General features: G+C 39.3%; 2 protein-coding genes across 2 annotated transcripts in view; one reads left to right on the top strand and one right to left on the bottom strand.

The window, feature by feature from the left end:
- LOC136874012 (protein krasavietz) overlaps window positions 1-5314 on the bottom strand; it is a 218155-nt gene extending 212841 nt beyond the window's left edge. Inside the window, exons 1-2 of the mRNA XM_067147472.2 lie at window positions 5254-5314; window positions 4717-4788 (exon numbers count right to left, since the gene is read on the bottom strand). Of these exons, the coding sequence (XP_067003573.1) occupies window positions 4717-4777 (61 nt within the window). The 5' untranslated portion in view covers window positions 4778-4788; window positions 5254-5314. The remainder of the gene's footprint in view (window positions 1-4716; window positions 4789-5253) is intronic.
- A 135-nt stretch (window positions 5315-5449) lies between these two features.
- mRpL45 (mitochondrial ribosomal protein L45) overlaps window positions 5450-16222 on the top strand; it is a 143514-nt gene continuing 132741 nt past the window's right edge. The window contains exon 1 of the mRNA XM_067147473.2: window positions 5450-5579. Within this exon, the coding sequence (XP_067003574.1) occupies window positions 5487-5579 (93 nt within the window). The 5' untranslated portion in view covers window positions 5450-5486. The remainder of the gene's footprint in view (window positions 5580-16222) is intronic.

Raw genomic sequence — 16222 nt, 5'->3', positions numbered from 1 at the left:
CTACATTACTATTTCTTCTGCTACGTCGCAGCGCTTCTGCATGTGTTTTGTTTGTCTAAAGGCCGGTCTCCACTGATTAACATTTAACACCATGTTAAATTTAACGTTACAATTGACATGTATATTGTGATTCTGTCTTCTAATTGACTTTGCATGTTAACTCAGAATGTTGAGGTTAACACTTTTAACATGTTGGCGTGTCTTCCACTCCAAGTGGAAAACATGTCAAGTCAATTCGTTGTTCGCGAGATGTCAGCACAGCCTCGACAACTTTCGTGCTGTTTCCATACCAACGACGTGCTTCTCGTGAAGCAGGATTATTGTTACAACACTCCGCAACACTCGGTCTCTTTATTATAAGCTACAAATACAGTACGTGCACGTATGTCATTCTCTCTGCACTATACCATGTTTGTCCAACCCTTGTCCCGTTTCCCTACGGGGTCGGGTATGAGGTGAGATGAATTTGTCGTGGCGGTTTTTTATGACCGGATGCCCTTCCTGACATCAACCTCATCAGAGGAGTTAATGAGAGATGAAATGAATGACGTGATATATGATAGTAGGGAGAGGGTGAAACCCGGTGCCGGCACATAGCCTACTCCTGTCAAATAGCACCAGGGGGTCTGCTCAAGGCTTAACGTCCCCATCCGACGGACGAATCACCATCAACAGCGTCATATGCCCTCACTCCATATGAGCACTGCGGAGAGGTTTGGAATTTAATCCAGGCTTTTGGCACGCAATCTAGTGATTAGAAATTGTATACCACCACCTCCCCTACCCTGCCGGCCAACATTCTCTGCACTATACCGGTACTAAAATTTATAGTAAAAAATGGAGTGGAGCAAGGAGATTACTCTGGACTTAATTAATGTTATAATAGAAAGGCCTTGTTTGTGAGATGTCTCATCAAAGGAATACAATGATTAAGCAAAGAAAGCTGACAGTTTCCAAGAACTCGAAATTGTCTATAGCCTAATTTGTTTCCGCGAGTGGATCGAAAAAAAAAAAAATACAACTAGTGTCTCTCCGCTCCCAGTACAGTCGAGAATTGCAAAAGAGTTCAGAAATGTCGGAAGTCGGGGGGCGGACAAAGTTCATACTTCAAAGTGGTTTGCTTTTGAAGCAATAAGCGGGATGAGGGGAGGAAATATGCCTAATAAAACTGCATTTCTAAATCTTAACAAGAAGCAACAGTGGCAATAGCTAAGGCCAAATCCTCTTCATCTTTTTTATTAATGCTAGTGGCTTTACAGATAGGTCTTATGGCGACGATGAGATAGGAAAGGCCTAGCATTGGGAAGGAAGCAACCGTGGCTTTAATTAAGGTACAGCCCCAGCATTTGCCTGGTGTGAAAATGGGAAACCATGGAAAACCATCTTCAGGGCTGCCGGCAGTGGGATTCAAACCCACTATCTCCCGGATGCAAGCTCATAGCCGCATGCCCCTAACCGCACGGCCAACTCGCCCAGTAATCCTCTTCATCTGAGTCCATTGTCCTTGTTTGAAAATACTAGACAACCTCTAAATGTATTACCAAAAAATTGATCAAATGAACTACCTGTATATAGACAAAGGAAGTCAAGTTTAACATGTTTATTCAGTGTGGACACAATGTGAAATGAAAAAGTATTCAACATTTAACATGTTGATAGTGTCACGTTGTTAAATGTTAATCAGTGGAGACTGGCCTTAACACTTTTGCATGTGATGTCTTTGTTCACTAAAGTTGTTGCTCATTCGTTTTGTGCCCTAACTCATCCATTAAGCGATATATTTATTGATCCAGGGATCATGCTATTTTGCTGTTTGAACTGCCCGCGCTAGTCATATGGACAAAGATAAAGAGAATTCACAGGCATAGCACTCCCATTAGTCGGTGCTAGACCTGGACCTCAAGAAAGAAACAAAAGACAGCACAAGCAGCAGAATACAACACAAGGGAGTCCTGTCTACAGCCCATAGGTAAGTATACATATTTCTCTAGTAACAACTGCATTTCTTAATATAACGCAGATTTCACACTTTATTTGAATAAAAGCATTTATTTTCTTCAGTATAATTTTTCCTTCTGCAACCCAGAGTTTATAACATTATAAAGAAGCGAAAATAATCCAAATCTTACACGGAATTCCTTTTAGAGGAGAGATGTGGTCATTGCGATGTCTAGGAACCCACCATCCCGCCCCCAACAGAATGTGACGTGATTGCCATCAATGCTGATAAATATATTGCGTTACCAACCCCGGCTGAATAAAAGCACAAAGAAAAACAAACTATTGGTGTACTCCAAGGTGACCCGTTGAGTCCTTTGCTCTTCATTATTGCAACGGCAGACATTACAAAATCGATAACGTCTAGTAATGTCAAATTACTCATGTATGCAGATGACATGGCCTTAACGTCCATCTCAGAGTCTGACCTGCAAAGTAATTTTAACAAAGTGAGTAAATGGGCAGAAGATACTAAGCTGAGACTGAATGAGGATAAGACCGTCTCGATGACTTTTAGGAGAGGAGGCAAGAAGGGAACAGAATACAACATGAGGGAGTCCTGTCTACAGCCCATAGGTAAGTATACATATTTCTCTAGTAACAACTATGGAGACCGGCAGTTAAGATCAGTATCAAGTTTCCGGTACTTGGGAATAACATTTCAATCGGCTGGAAAACAATTTTCCCTTCATGTCAAAGAAAGACTAAACGCGGCCATTAAAGCAATGGGTGACATCAAACTTCTCAGCAGCTTGTCACTGACGACGGCCATAGAGTTGTTTCATCTCAAAGTCAGTCCAGTTGCGTCCTACGGAATAGAAAACATATGGGTGCATCTTACCAAGGCACGATTGCGAAGTTTAGAGAATGTAAAATAGGCATTTCTTAAAAAGAGTACTTTGTCTATCCAAGTACACTCCTTCGCGCCTCGCTTACATACTGACAAGAGAACTGTTCTATGTAGAAGAGCTGCATCTGAAGTTCCTGCTTCCCACCACCGCGGCGTATAAGGCACCACTGCAGGAACTTCTTCAAAAGAGGAACAACATATCGGACGACTTTTACCTCGGTGACGCAATGATTAATTTAGAGTGGATGCAAGGAGATTATAAATTAAGACATACATCAACAAGGCTCGCCGTGCATGGACTTCACCATAAACTGTGTGAATCCAAGCAATTTCATGACCCCTGCCATGACTGTAAGTGCAGAAGATGTGGTGAACTCTGTGAGAGATACCATGTACTAAGGTGCAAATTAAGAACAGAATCTCTGAGACACTTGTGAGTCAGTGTAATACTTGTATTCATGCACATTGTGCGCAATTAAATATTTATTTTTTTTAAACCCCATGTAAAGGAAACAATGTGAAATACACAACAGCAAAAATTTAATACTTATGTTGCACGTCCAGACCAATCGTGTTTCCACACAAAACTAGCGGCCTAGGGCCGCTTCACGGCTCCTAACTGTCCAGACCAATGGTCTTGTACACGGCAAGAATCCTAACCGTCCAGACCAATCGTGTTTCCTCACGAAACTAGGAGCCTAGGGCGGCTTCTAACCGTTCAGACCAATGGTCTTGTCCACGGCAAGAATCTTAACCGTCCAGATCAATCGCCTTGTCCATGGCAAGAATCCTAACTGTCCAGACCAAACGTGTTTCTTCAAGAAACTAGGGGCCTAGGGCCACTTCGCAGCTTCTAACCGTCCAGACCAATGGTCTTGTCCAGATCCTATCCTAACCGTCCGCACGGCAAGAACCAATCCAGACCAAAGGTCTAACCAATGTAACAATAAATACCACCACCAGCTATTGAAGTACCACTCATTAGTTCCTCAGTACCAAGAATCCTAACTGTTCAGACCAATCGTGTTTCCTCACGAAACTAGGGACCTAGGGCCACTTCGCAGCTTCTAACCGTCCAGACCAATGGTCTTGTCCAGATCCCATCCTAACCGTCCGCACGGCAAGAACCAATCCAGACCAAAGGACTAACCAATGTAACAATAATCACTACCACCAGCTATAGAAGTACCACTCATTAGTTCCTAAGTATAGAGGTTGGCAGCACTGTACGCCTCGACAACATCCTTCCTGAGCGTGGAAACAAACAACAGTCATTCGGTGTGCAGCTGAATGTAGCAAGTGCTGGGCTGCAGAAGGTAAAATTATAATAATATTATCTTCCATTTGGGACAAATATTACAGTGACATTTCATGGATCCAATTCGTTCACATAACCCAGCTGAGGAATTGAGGTTACTTACATCAATTTTATAACTGAATAGTATCACTTGCTTTGTTTAAAAACATGCAATAGGCTATAAAATATTACAATTCATCAATATTCTCACAAATTACTTCACAGCAAAATTAATAAATATGATAAAGCACTGAAGTTCCCTTTACCCAAGACACTTCACTTAACAAAACAACTGGAAAGGGGAACACACTGAACCATCAGTATTGTCATTAAAATAACAAAAAACATAGCTATTTCTCATTCCATTTCACAAAATTCATTAACCTTCCTACATGAGGTTCTATTTGTTGGATCTAGGAACAATCAAAGGGCACAGTGAGCAGGAATTAACAGCTGTACACACAGAGAAGTTAGTTAATGATGCTCTACAGATATACAAATATATATAAATTCAAAGAACAGGTGTATAATTATAGAAAAGATGTACACCAGTTAATTAAAATGGAATTACCTCTTTTTCTGGTCTTTATACGCTGACCTGACAGTACTGGCTTTTCTGTTTTTTGACTCATACAATAAACGGCTGAAAAATAAAGGGATTGTGTTATACTTCAAAAACACTTTAGTTAAAAAATATCTTAATTAACAGCACTAAAATAGTCTTATGGCTACCATGACAAAAGCAGTTTAATACAACAGGTCAATGGCCACATTGCTCTTGCATTGATTAGATTCGTGCAATAAACTGTGAAATTCGCAGCAAACTGCAACAAACGTGCGTTTGTCATAATAAAACAAATTATAATTGATCAAAAAATGGGACACACATTGCTAAACTGCCATGTGAAAAAGTAGGACTCGCAGCTTAACAATGTCGACAGACAGGAACTTGTGAGCAGCAGTGGGTTATATCTCAACGGGATCAAGGTTAACCAGAGCATTTTCACGTTATAAAATCTAATTCTAAATGCAATGGGATGATTCAAGCTTAGGACAGTTTCATTAGGAGATAATTCACTAAAACTACCCATATTTGCCGAATACTTACGAAATAACTTGTTAAACCTGCACCACAAATCGACTCCGAAAGGCGTATTTTCTGAGAGTATTGAGCAACGTGTGACGATACGACCGGAACTTTGAGAGTCAAATCAAATATGAAATGATTTCGGAATTGTTATATGACTATAGTAATAAAGTTTCTAATTTACGCGATAAAATGAGCTTTACAAAAAGATTTTAGTTTTGTAAAATGTGTCGGAAAGACATTTTAAAAAAAAGATGACAAATGAAGGTAGCAAATCAAGTGGCAATTGTAACAAGTTGGAGATGGCGGCGTCCGAGCTCTGCAAATTCGGCTTGAAATATTTTCAGGTTAGAATCCTGTTTCACGTTTCTGATCAAATATAAGGATTACAACCGAAAAACTGTATCCAGTAGTTAGAAAAGTAGTGGGCAGCTATTGATTTCTCGATATTGTTCACGAATTCCCGCGTCTAAGATCGATTTTTAAAGGCACATCATATTAAATTTCTTCCAGTTAAAATTAAATGGGAGTTATTATGATTTTATTGCGCTGCGGTTTAAATTTTAAATAAAGTATGCTGTTTATGTTATAGTCCTTTAATAGAGACATTTTCTGGATTTCGTAGAGCAGTGGTAAATATTTTTCACGAATTAAGTTAGTTTAATTCGATATCCGTGTCTCTGTGGAATATTACAACTCTACTCCTCTTTAATTAGTTTCTTAGTCATCGCCTAAGTTTTTTCGTGCTCTATGGCCATAGTGTCCTTGTTACAAGATTAGTGGAGTTACAATATTATTGAGTTGGATATATTATGGTCATCACCGTATATTGGAGAACAATCATATTTATGAACAACAGCAGCTTATAACACTCAGTATTTGATGTAGGTCGTTAATTTCATCCACTTCTATGTCAGCACATCCCCATTTATAGGAGAAATGCACGGCTTTTACCTGTGAACTTGGGCATGTCTGAAGAACTAGTGTTATTCCCGCACATTGGCAGCGTCCTTTTGTCTGCACATCTGTCTCCAAGGCATCTTCTGAGGTGGCTTTCACATTACCATGTCGTCGATGCGCGTTGCGATCTATCCACTGTTTTTTTCAATAGACCACGCAATTGCTGGCCCAGGCTCCAGACACATAGCTGTCCTCGCTACAGAGCTCTCTTTGATGTGATGTGTCCATATCATCTAAGTCTACCTCCTCATAGTCTATCTACAATTGGTGCAACTCCCAGTCATCAAGACCATTATTCTTTGCATGGTCAAATCACGTGTTTTCAAGACTCCATTGGAGCATTCTCACTTCCATAGCAGTTGAACCCGCTCATGCTTTTCTGATGCTGACCAGCACCACAGTTCGTAGAGGGCAACTGGGTGCACTATCATTCTGTATACCTTGCAGCCAGTATTCGGGAGATAGTAGGTTTGAACCCCACAGTCGACAGCCCTGAAGATGGTTTTCCGTGGTTTACCATTTTCACAACAGGCAAATGCTGGGGCTGTACCTTAATTAAGGCCACGGCCGCTTCCTTCCCAATCCTAGCCCCTTCCCGTCCCATCGTCGCAATAAGACCTATCTGTGTCGGTGCGACGCAAAGCAACTAGCAAAAATAAATAAATAAATATTTTCATGGCATGACACAAAAGCCGTATCGGCTGATAATTCATACATTCAGTCACATCATCCTTGCTTTTCCAAATTGACACTGTAACACTAGTTGTCCAAATTGCTTGGGCCACTCCATCATCGATGATTCGGTTGAAGAGGCCAGCAAGGGCCTTGTCTCTTTGGTGGCCAAGTATTTTCTACACTTCAGCTTCGATGTCATCAGGGCCAGTTGCCTAGGCATTCTTCATCTTCTTTGTCGCTTCTTTGACCTCCTTAGTGATAATTAGCAGTACAGGCCCAGACATTGGATTTGCACTTTGGATCAAAAACTTTGGAAACGAAACCATGTAAAATTACAGGTGACCGAGCTCGATAGCTGCAGTCGCTTAAGTGCGGCCAGTATCCAGTAATCGGGAGATAGTGGGTTCGAGCCCCACTGTCGGCAGGCCTGTAGATGGTTTTCCGTGGTTTCCCATTTTCACACCAAGCAAATGCCGGGGCTGTACCTTAATTAAGGCCACGGTCGTTCCTTCCAATTTCTAGGCCTTTCCTATCCCATCGTCGCCATAAGACGTATCTGTATCGGTGCGCCGTAAAGCAAATAGCAAAAAAAAAAAAAAATACAGGTGCATATTTTGAACCAAAATATAAGGACATAATAGACGAACTAACAACCGCCTTCTATATGTTATCCAGTACAGACACAGTCATACTAGCCAGAGATCTGAACTGCAGAATCGATTTAGAGCAAACGAAAACAAAAGCAGCAATAAATTATATAAATGCGGAAGGTCTAACTTTAATCAATGAACGCAACAAAAAAACTTATATAGGTGTGAACGGCGCCAGTACAATAGATCTGGTCTCTAGCAACGCAAGTATAGCTCAACAAAACATCATCACTAATGTAGTTGTGAGAAAACATTTGCCTGTGGATACTACTGTAAATTTGCCAAGCATACAGCAAGCAAATGCCCAAAAGGAAGAGACGAAATTCAGCAGAAGAATAGACACAGATGCAATTGCCCACATTGACATGCATTATATACAGCAGGAATTACGGATGGGGAAGTTGGACTCAGCAGTAGCAAACATGGAAAAGCTTATCAAAGATAACACCGTTGATATCTCTCGACCAAAATGGACGAAAAATCTGTGATTCAACAAAAAAAGCGAAGAAAGAGGCCTTAACAGTGCTACATAGAGCAAAAATAAACAACCCAATGCTATTCATTTACAGCATTACAACGATGCCAGGAAACAATACAGAGAAAGCGTGAAGAAGGGCAAGAGAAGAATTCAAAAAAAGGGAAGAACAGAAGATGATAGAAGAAGCAACAGAGAAATGATACTAGGCACTATACACATAACAGCCTCATTTCCTGAAAGTACCAATGAATGTATGGGAAGTCCTTCAGGCACGTGAAACACGACCAAAAGTAACAAATAATGTGGAAGTGCATTTTGAACCTTTCACTTGAGCAGAAATAGATAAAGAGCACTCAGAACAATAAAGCATGGGGACCAGATCGGATTTACTATGAACATACCAAAGGACAGCGCCATACTTTTCAGATCTATGGACGGACATCTTTAACAAATGCCTGAAACAAGGTACAGTGCCAAAAATCTGGCAGCAAGCCACGCTGAAGCTGTTATATAAAGGTAAAGGAGATATTGAAGATCCGAATACATACAAAGGCATAGCATTAGAATGCACATCCTTCAAAATCCAAACGAGTCTCCTGAACAACCGCCAGTACAAGATCCCTGAAGAGCAATTCGGGTTCACCAATGGCAAATCGACTTTACACGCTGTGAAATGTCTTATGGACAAAATTGAGGAAGCTCTGAAGAATCCGAGAGGAAAGCTCCATGTGACTTTTGTGGACTATACCAAGGCATTTGACCTCATAAGCAGGTACATGATAATGGAAAAGCTGGAAGATTACATAGGGGAAAATTACATCCCAAGAATTATTAGAAACTAGCTGATGTACCCGTGCTTCGCTACGGAATTCTAAATTTTATACAGAATTCTAGGTTAGGTAGTGTAAACGTTGTGAGCAAGATTGCATTAAGTTGCATAGCTCTTAAAGTTGCCCTAGAAGCACGACGGGAAAATCACCAGCGTCTTTTCTCATATCAAGACTGGGTTAGGGAATTTTTATTGTAATGGTAGGCCACCTTGCCTACCGTCGGTCACAATCAGGTTGGGGAGTTTTCATTATAATGGCAGACACTCACTCTCTGCCTGCCTTTATAGATTCTCAGAAAGACTCTCTTTGTGGTTTTCCCAACTGAAATGAACATGGGTAATTACAATGACGTCGGTAGGAATGGTGTGATTAAAAGCAATGCCTTCATATGAAATACTCGATCAAATGAAAAACCACACATTTTTTCACTTTTAACGAACATTACTATGCTCTCGAACTAACAGTCCAAAGCTACAGAGCAGGAATGACCAAGACGCAGACATCCGTGATCCATGAACAATCTTCGTCCTTTCTTCGGCGGGGGGGGGTGTTCAAATAGTGGATAGTCCCAGGGCAAAAACTACGCCCGTTTACTTATCGGCTTCCTGGGAGTACCCGATGAGTCGGGAAATCTCAATTCACTACACTGGCGGGGTAAAGAACTATCTGACGTGGAGGCAATTTTTCCTCCAAGGCAGAGAAGAAAGCACATCTTCGCTGCTAATTTGGAATAAAATTAATGAAAGTGAAGAGGAAGAAGCTCTTCCTAAGAAACGGCTCTTTTCAAGGTTGAATTTTGAGTTATTTAGTGAATACTGGTACTATAATTTGGAATAGGGCTAAATTGTAATTCCAGACCAGTTCATACTACTACTCCTACTATTACTAACTTAACCTCTGACTTAAGTGCGCACACTGCTCATTCAAAACAGCGCGTCAGAGTAGGTATCGAATAGCTGGCATACTATGATGAGCCAGTGTGTTACGTACCAGCAGTATCAGAAAATGTATGAACCAGAGGATTGGCATGCTAAAGGAGAAAGTTATCTAACTCCTCAGCTATTTCCCGCCAATAGTCAGTTAGGTTGTAATCCCATCTATCGGAGTTGAATGACAGCATGAGAGACAAAGAACATTACAACAAACAATGGTCAGTGTAATGTTATTGTTGATCTATGTTACGCGCTTTCGATATTGTAGGCCGTCACATTATTAATTGTCTTCTGGTTCTGAAATACCACTCTTATCATAGTCGGTACGGCAAAACTGAATAAAACATAAATGATCAGAAATTATATTCTCTATAACTTTTGTTATGTAGTACTTTTCCATAGGACCAAGAATATAGGTATTTAAAAATTACATTTTAGGTGCCTTCCCCTAAACTACCATTTCACCCAGAGTGAATAACATTGTTTATAGCTTAAACTGTAGTTTCTTATTCCCTGACTCTACATACCGATTTTCATTAAATTCTGTTTACCCATTTTGTCGGGGCTCGGCGTTGATATGGACTTAGCAACAAAAATCCAAATTCATGAATATCTCTGTTATCATAGCCGGTACGATAAAAATGCATAAGACGTAAATGATCAGAAATTTAATTTTACATACCGGTAACTTTAGTTATGTAGTATTTATTGATATGACCACTAATAATATAAATATTTGAGAATTGAATTTTAGGCATTCCCCTAAACTACCATTTCACTTAGGGTGAATAAAATAATTTATAGCCTAGATTGTAGCGGCTCACCCCCCGACTCTACATACCGATTTTTATTAAATTCTCTTCAGCCGTTTTCTCGTGATGCGTGTACATACATACAGACAGACAGACAGAAATTACGGAAAAGAAAAAAGTGCATTTCCTTGTTACTGTGGACATGATCTATACAGAAATACCATTCTTTTCAAATTCTGGGCAATGGAGAATTTGAAAAGAATGGTATTTCTGTATCGTTCATGTCCACAGTAACAAGAAAATGCAGTTTTTACTTTTCCGTAATGTCTGTCTGTCTGTCTGTCTGTATGTATGTATGTATGTATGTATGTATGTATGTATGTATGTATGTACACGCATCACTTGAAAACGGCTGAAGAGAATTTAATGAAAATCGGTATGTAAAGTCGGGGGATGAGCCACTACAATCTAGACTATAAATCATTTTATTCACGCTGAGTGAAATGGTAGTTTAGGGGAAGGCCTAAAATTCAATTCTCAAATATTTGTATGTTAAGTGGTCCTGTCGATAAATACTACACAACTAAAGTTACATAGAATTAAATTTCCAATCATTTATGTCTTATACAATTTTACTGTACCGGCTATGATAACACTGATATTCATGAATTTCGATTTCTGTTGCTAAGTCCATATCAACTCCGAGCCACGAGAAAATAGGTGAACAGAATTTAATGAAAATCTCTATATAGAGTCGGGGAAGAAAAAACTGTAGTCTAAGCTATAAACAATTTTACTGAACCTGGGTGAAATGGTAGTTTAGGGATAGGCGCCTAAAATTTAAGTTTGAAATACCTTTGTTATTGCTCCTATAGAAAAGTACTACATAACAAAAGTTATAAAGAATACAATTTCCGATCATTTATGTTTTATTCAGTTTTACCGTACCGACTGTGATAAGTGTAGTATTTCAGAGTCGGAAGAAAACTAAATGCGAAGGCCTACAATATCGAAAGCGCATAACATTGATCAACAATGACATTACATTGACCATTGTTTGTTGTGATGTTCTTTGCCTCTTATCATGCCCTCAACTCCGATAGATGGGATTACTGTTGCGTACCGAGTATAACAGCCTGACTCAATATTGGCGGGAAAGAGCTGGGGAGTTGGAAAACTTTTTTCTTTAGCATGCCATTCCTCTGGTTCATACATGTCTGATACTGCTGGTACGTAACACACCGGTTCATCAGTATTCCAGCTATTCGCTCCCTACTCTGACTCGCTGTTTTGAATGAGCAGTGTGCAGATTTGGCTGAGGCTCACTTAGTAATAGTAGTATGACCTGGTCTAGAATTACAGTTTAGGCCTATTCCAAATGATAGCACTACAATTCACAGATTGTGCAACCGAGCTCGATAGCTGCAGTCGCTTAAGTGCGGCCAGTATCCAGTAATCGGGAGATAGTGGGTTTGAGCCCCACTGTCGACAGCCCTGAAGATGGTTTTCCGTGGTTTCCCATTTTCACACCAGACAAATGCCGGGGCTGTACCTTAATTAAGGCCACGGCCGTTTACTTCTACTTCTTGGGCCTTTCCTATCCCATCGTCGCCATGAGACCTATCTGTGTCGGTGCGACGTCAAACAAATACCAAAAAAAGTAGGCAAGCAGACCTACCATCATAAATTCCCTAACCTATTTTTCATATGAGAAAAGACGTTTGGTGACTTTCCCCTCGTGTTTCTAGGGTAACGTTGCTATGCAATAGAATACAATCTTGCTCACAAGGTGTACACTATTTAACATAGAATTCTGTATACAATGTAGAATTCCGTAGCGAAGCACGGGTACATCAGCTAGTATACAGATATACTTGGATTTAACCTGGTACAGATAGACAACAGTGTTGACCGATCTAGACCGCTAGAACAGAAAAATGGCGTGTTACAAGGAGATCCACTTAGCCCGCAATTGTTCAATGTAGCTACATCAGATATCACCAAATACATCAAAGCGGACGTCAAAATACTGGTCTATTACAACGTGGTTCTTATGTCACCCGACATAACAAAACTTCAAGAATCCTTTGACCAACTGGAAAAGTGGGCCACCAGAAATGAACTCAAACTTAACGAAAAGAAAACCGTGACAATGACGTTCAGGAAAGGAGGCAGATTAGCAGCCAGTAACAAGATCACGTACAAGAATGAGCCACTAGCAATCATCCCACACTTTAAATACCTAGGGATCACCTTGCAGACATATGGAACTGTTTTCACGATGCATGGCAAAAAAAAGAATAACTGCCGCAACCTTAGCCATGACTAGTGTAAAAAATCTACCAAAGATCTCGCTGGCAACCGCAATGGAAATATTTAAATTGAAAATTACCCCCATAATAACACATGGCATGGCATTAATTTGGGAGCACCTTTCCAAAATCAATCTAGCAGATATAGAAAAAGTGAAAGCCAAATTCTTAAAAAAATCTCTATGTGTATCAAAGTACACCCGATCGCGCCTGGTATATGTGCTGGCAAGAGAAACTTTTTTCGTAGAAGATCTCAGCCTACAACTGCAACTACCCTCTACTCAGGCATATCAGAATTTGCTCATAGACCTTCAGAGAAAAAGGGAATAAATATGTTAGGAGTTCTACCCTACAGACGTTACGTTAAACAGCGAATGGAAAAAGCCCGGATATGAATTTAGACACGTTATGACGCAATTTGCTATTCACAGTTTTCACCACCGGATATGCAGTAGAGCCAACTACCATGAACCAAACGAATTACAGTGTTTATGCAAATTGTGCGGGAAAAGCTGTGTGAGGTACCACTCAAAGTCATGCTGGAAAAGATTAGTGTTACTGACTAAATTCTGTCTCGATGAAAATGAGAGCTAAAATTTTCTTCGCACATTGTGCAAATCTTTTCTCTATTATTATTAAAACCTTTGACTAGGTGGTCTGCAGATGTAGTATCAGGTTTTCAAAGTGACTACTTCCCAAGTGCTGTTGCTTGGTTTTCATATCTGGTCAGTTGCCTTTCGTATTAGACACTTGTGTTGGCTTGTACTATGGTTGTGACCATTTGGTATTCATGGAAACTTGAAGGCAGTCCTTAGAATCATCCAATCTGAAGTTGAAATACCAGTTCTCCTACATTGACAATGTGTGAGCAGTATGGCCACATGGAATGAAAAGTACTTACGTCAGCGACATTATGTACAAATAAATTGCATTTAACGAAAATTAGTATGTATAACACAAAGTTATATATAAATGCATTCTGCCAGAGTAAGGAACCTTGTCTGGAATAAAGAAGTACCAGGAAAGTATAAGGAGATAATGTACAAAATGTATTATGCACCCATATTTAAGACCTCTTATATCAAACTCGGTATCCTTTCACAATGTTTCACAGTCATAGACTTGGTAAACTCAGCGAGTTTCCAAAGAACTTGACACAGGTGAACAAATAGATGTAGTGTTTAGAGACTTTGCAAAAGCATTCGATAAAATTAATCACGATGCCCTACTAAGTAAGTTGAACCTGTTTGGTTTCTCAAAACAACTATTGCATCTTTCCAGTTCCTATCTGGGCGATAGGAAGCAGTTTGTTTCTTTTCAGAAATATTCCTGTCGGTAATACCCTGTAAATTCAGGAATAATTCAGGGGTCAAATTTAGGGCCTTTAGCTTTTCTTGCATTTATCAATGACTGGCCTGAACAAGTGAAATATTCCAGCTGTCTGCTATGTGCAAATTATTTCAAAATATTCAAAGCCATTGGAAACATAAATGACTAAACAACTTCAGCTAGATTTGAAAACTGTATTGGAGTGGAAAACTGAAAATAAACTGTACTTAAATGCAGAAAAATGTGTATCGGGTTTTGTTCACTAGAAGGAAAACTCCCGTCCACTAACACTTGCAAGCTAGGTGACGGTGATTTACGATCGGTTTGCGAGATTAAAGACCTCAGGGTTTTATTCAATCATGAGCTTACTTTCAGTTTGCATAACTTATACTGAAAGTGGTAGCTGAGTCAAACAAGACCCCAGGATTCATTATCAGGATTATAAAATATCTGGTAAAATCTAATTTATTAAACTAAAGTAAAATTTGAAGCGACAAAGAAAAATTATGAATCACATCTGCTATACAAATGAATGAATGTAAGGGTACTATGTTCCCTCTGACTAAGAATCTAAAGCTCTCTCAATAATAGGGGTTTTATTATTGCAATATCATCTTAAGTTTTGAGATAGGTTTCAATTATGACAGTTGTCAACATTGACCTTACTAAATATATATTAATAACATGAAGAAAATACACTTCACACATTTAAAGTTTCCCTTTAAACACTGGGATTTATAAAATACAATAACAGGACACATATTCGTGTGAGACCCTGACATAAACACACATTCCCCCAAAAGAATACAGACTGTACACATGAACAGAATAACTATAAACCCACGATCAAAACCCTTTGAGCTGAATCCACAACAAATACATTGCACCTAGGAGAGATCACAAATAGTATAGCACAACAATCGGAAACTTAAGACGTACAATAAAGCGCACATCAGCACATTTTGATAGAGAGGTGGGTGTAGTCGCACGCACGTTCCTATAGAATGCCGTCCATAATCAGAAACCTGAAAATCCTGCTTAAAGATGTGGCTATGAACGTGGATGACATTATTAACTGCATTTATCTGACAGTGACTGTGAAGAAATTGCACATTCAGTTACTAAGAAGACCCTAGTTTGTGGCCTTGGCTCGCCTTCATTCAACCCAGACAATTCTCTCTCTGGCATGGTGAGGGCTCCACCACTCGACCAACTACCTGGTCTAGTGTTCCCTTTGCGGGCCATTTAGCAGTAAATACAGTTTTTTGCTTTGAACGCAGTTGTATGGTGCTCCTGGCCCTCTTAGCTGAATACTTACTTGGAAATAATATCCCAATACAGTACCTGTGCTATTATTTATGAATACCAAAGTAAAAGCATTTAAGGACACTTTCATTATCTGTCCTGCATAGTAGGCAAAATAATAGTAATCCACCAGCAGTAAAAATCATATAACCACATTTCAGTTGAGAATTGTAGTGTAGATACGGTATGTTTAAACAGTACCATATCTTGCCTGCTATATTCTTGTGTATCTTTTCTGTGTTTCTATTAATAATAACCTATCTAAGCATTTAGCTTTGTTGGTAATCTTTGAATACAGTAGTTCTTGCAGATTTCAAACTTGCAATTTTTCATTTCTGTTTGTGCTTGGTAGTGACATACGGTACCGGTATTGTAATTAGGATACGTCTGAAAGTAGTTTAAAATTATTGTAGTGTTCTGTACAGTAGTATACGAGTTATATCTTATTAGAAATTAGCATGCTTATTTTATTATTGTAAAATATTTGTGTAGTATAGTAGAGGTATCCGTAGAAACTCTTTTACTAGAATTCTGTTGTTTTAATTAGGATAGGCTTAACTGCAGTTTAGAATTGTGTAATTCTTGTGTATTCCTTTCAGTATTCAGTAATTAACAGCAGTTTTTATACTGTTAAGGTGTTGTAGGATAAAAATAAAGTATGACTAAGTAGTATTGTAGTCTAGTAGTATCAGTAAATATGTTGGAAGATAGTCCGCCTAGTCAGTACAAGTCAATACAATGAATTGTATTGACTAGGCGGACTATCT

This window comes from Anabrus simplex, chromosome 5 (assembly GCF_040414725.1).
Source record: "Anabrus simplex isolate iqAnaSimp1 chromosome 5, ASM4041472v1, whole genome shotgun sequence".
Lineage (NCBI taxonomy): Eukaryota > Metazoa > Arthropoda > Insecta > Orthoptera > Tettigoniidae > Anabrus > Anabrus simplex.
Note: the sequence above shows the minus strand (reverse complement) of the source record. Positions and strands in the feature narration are given on the sequence as shown.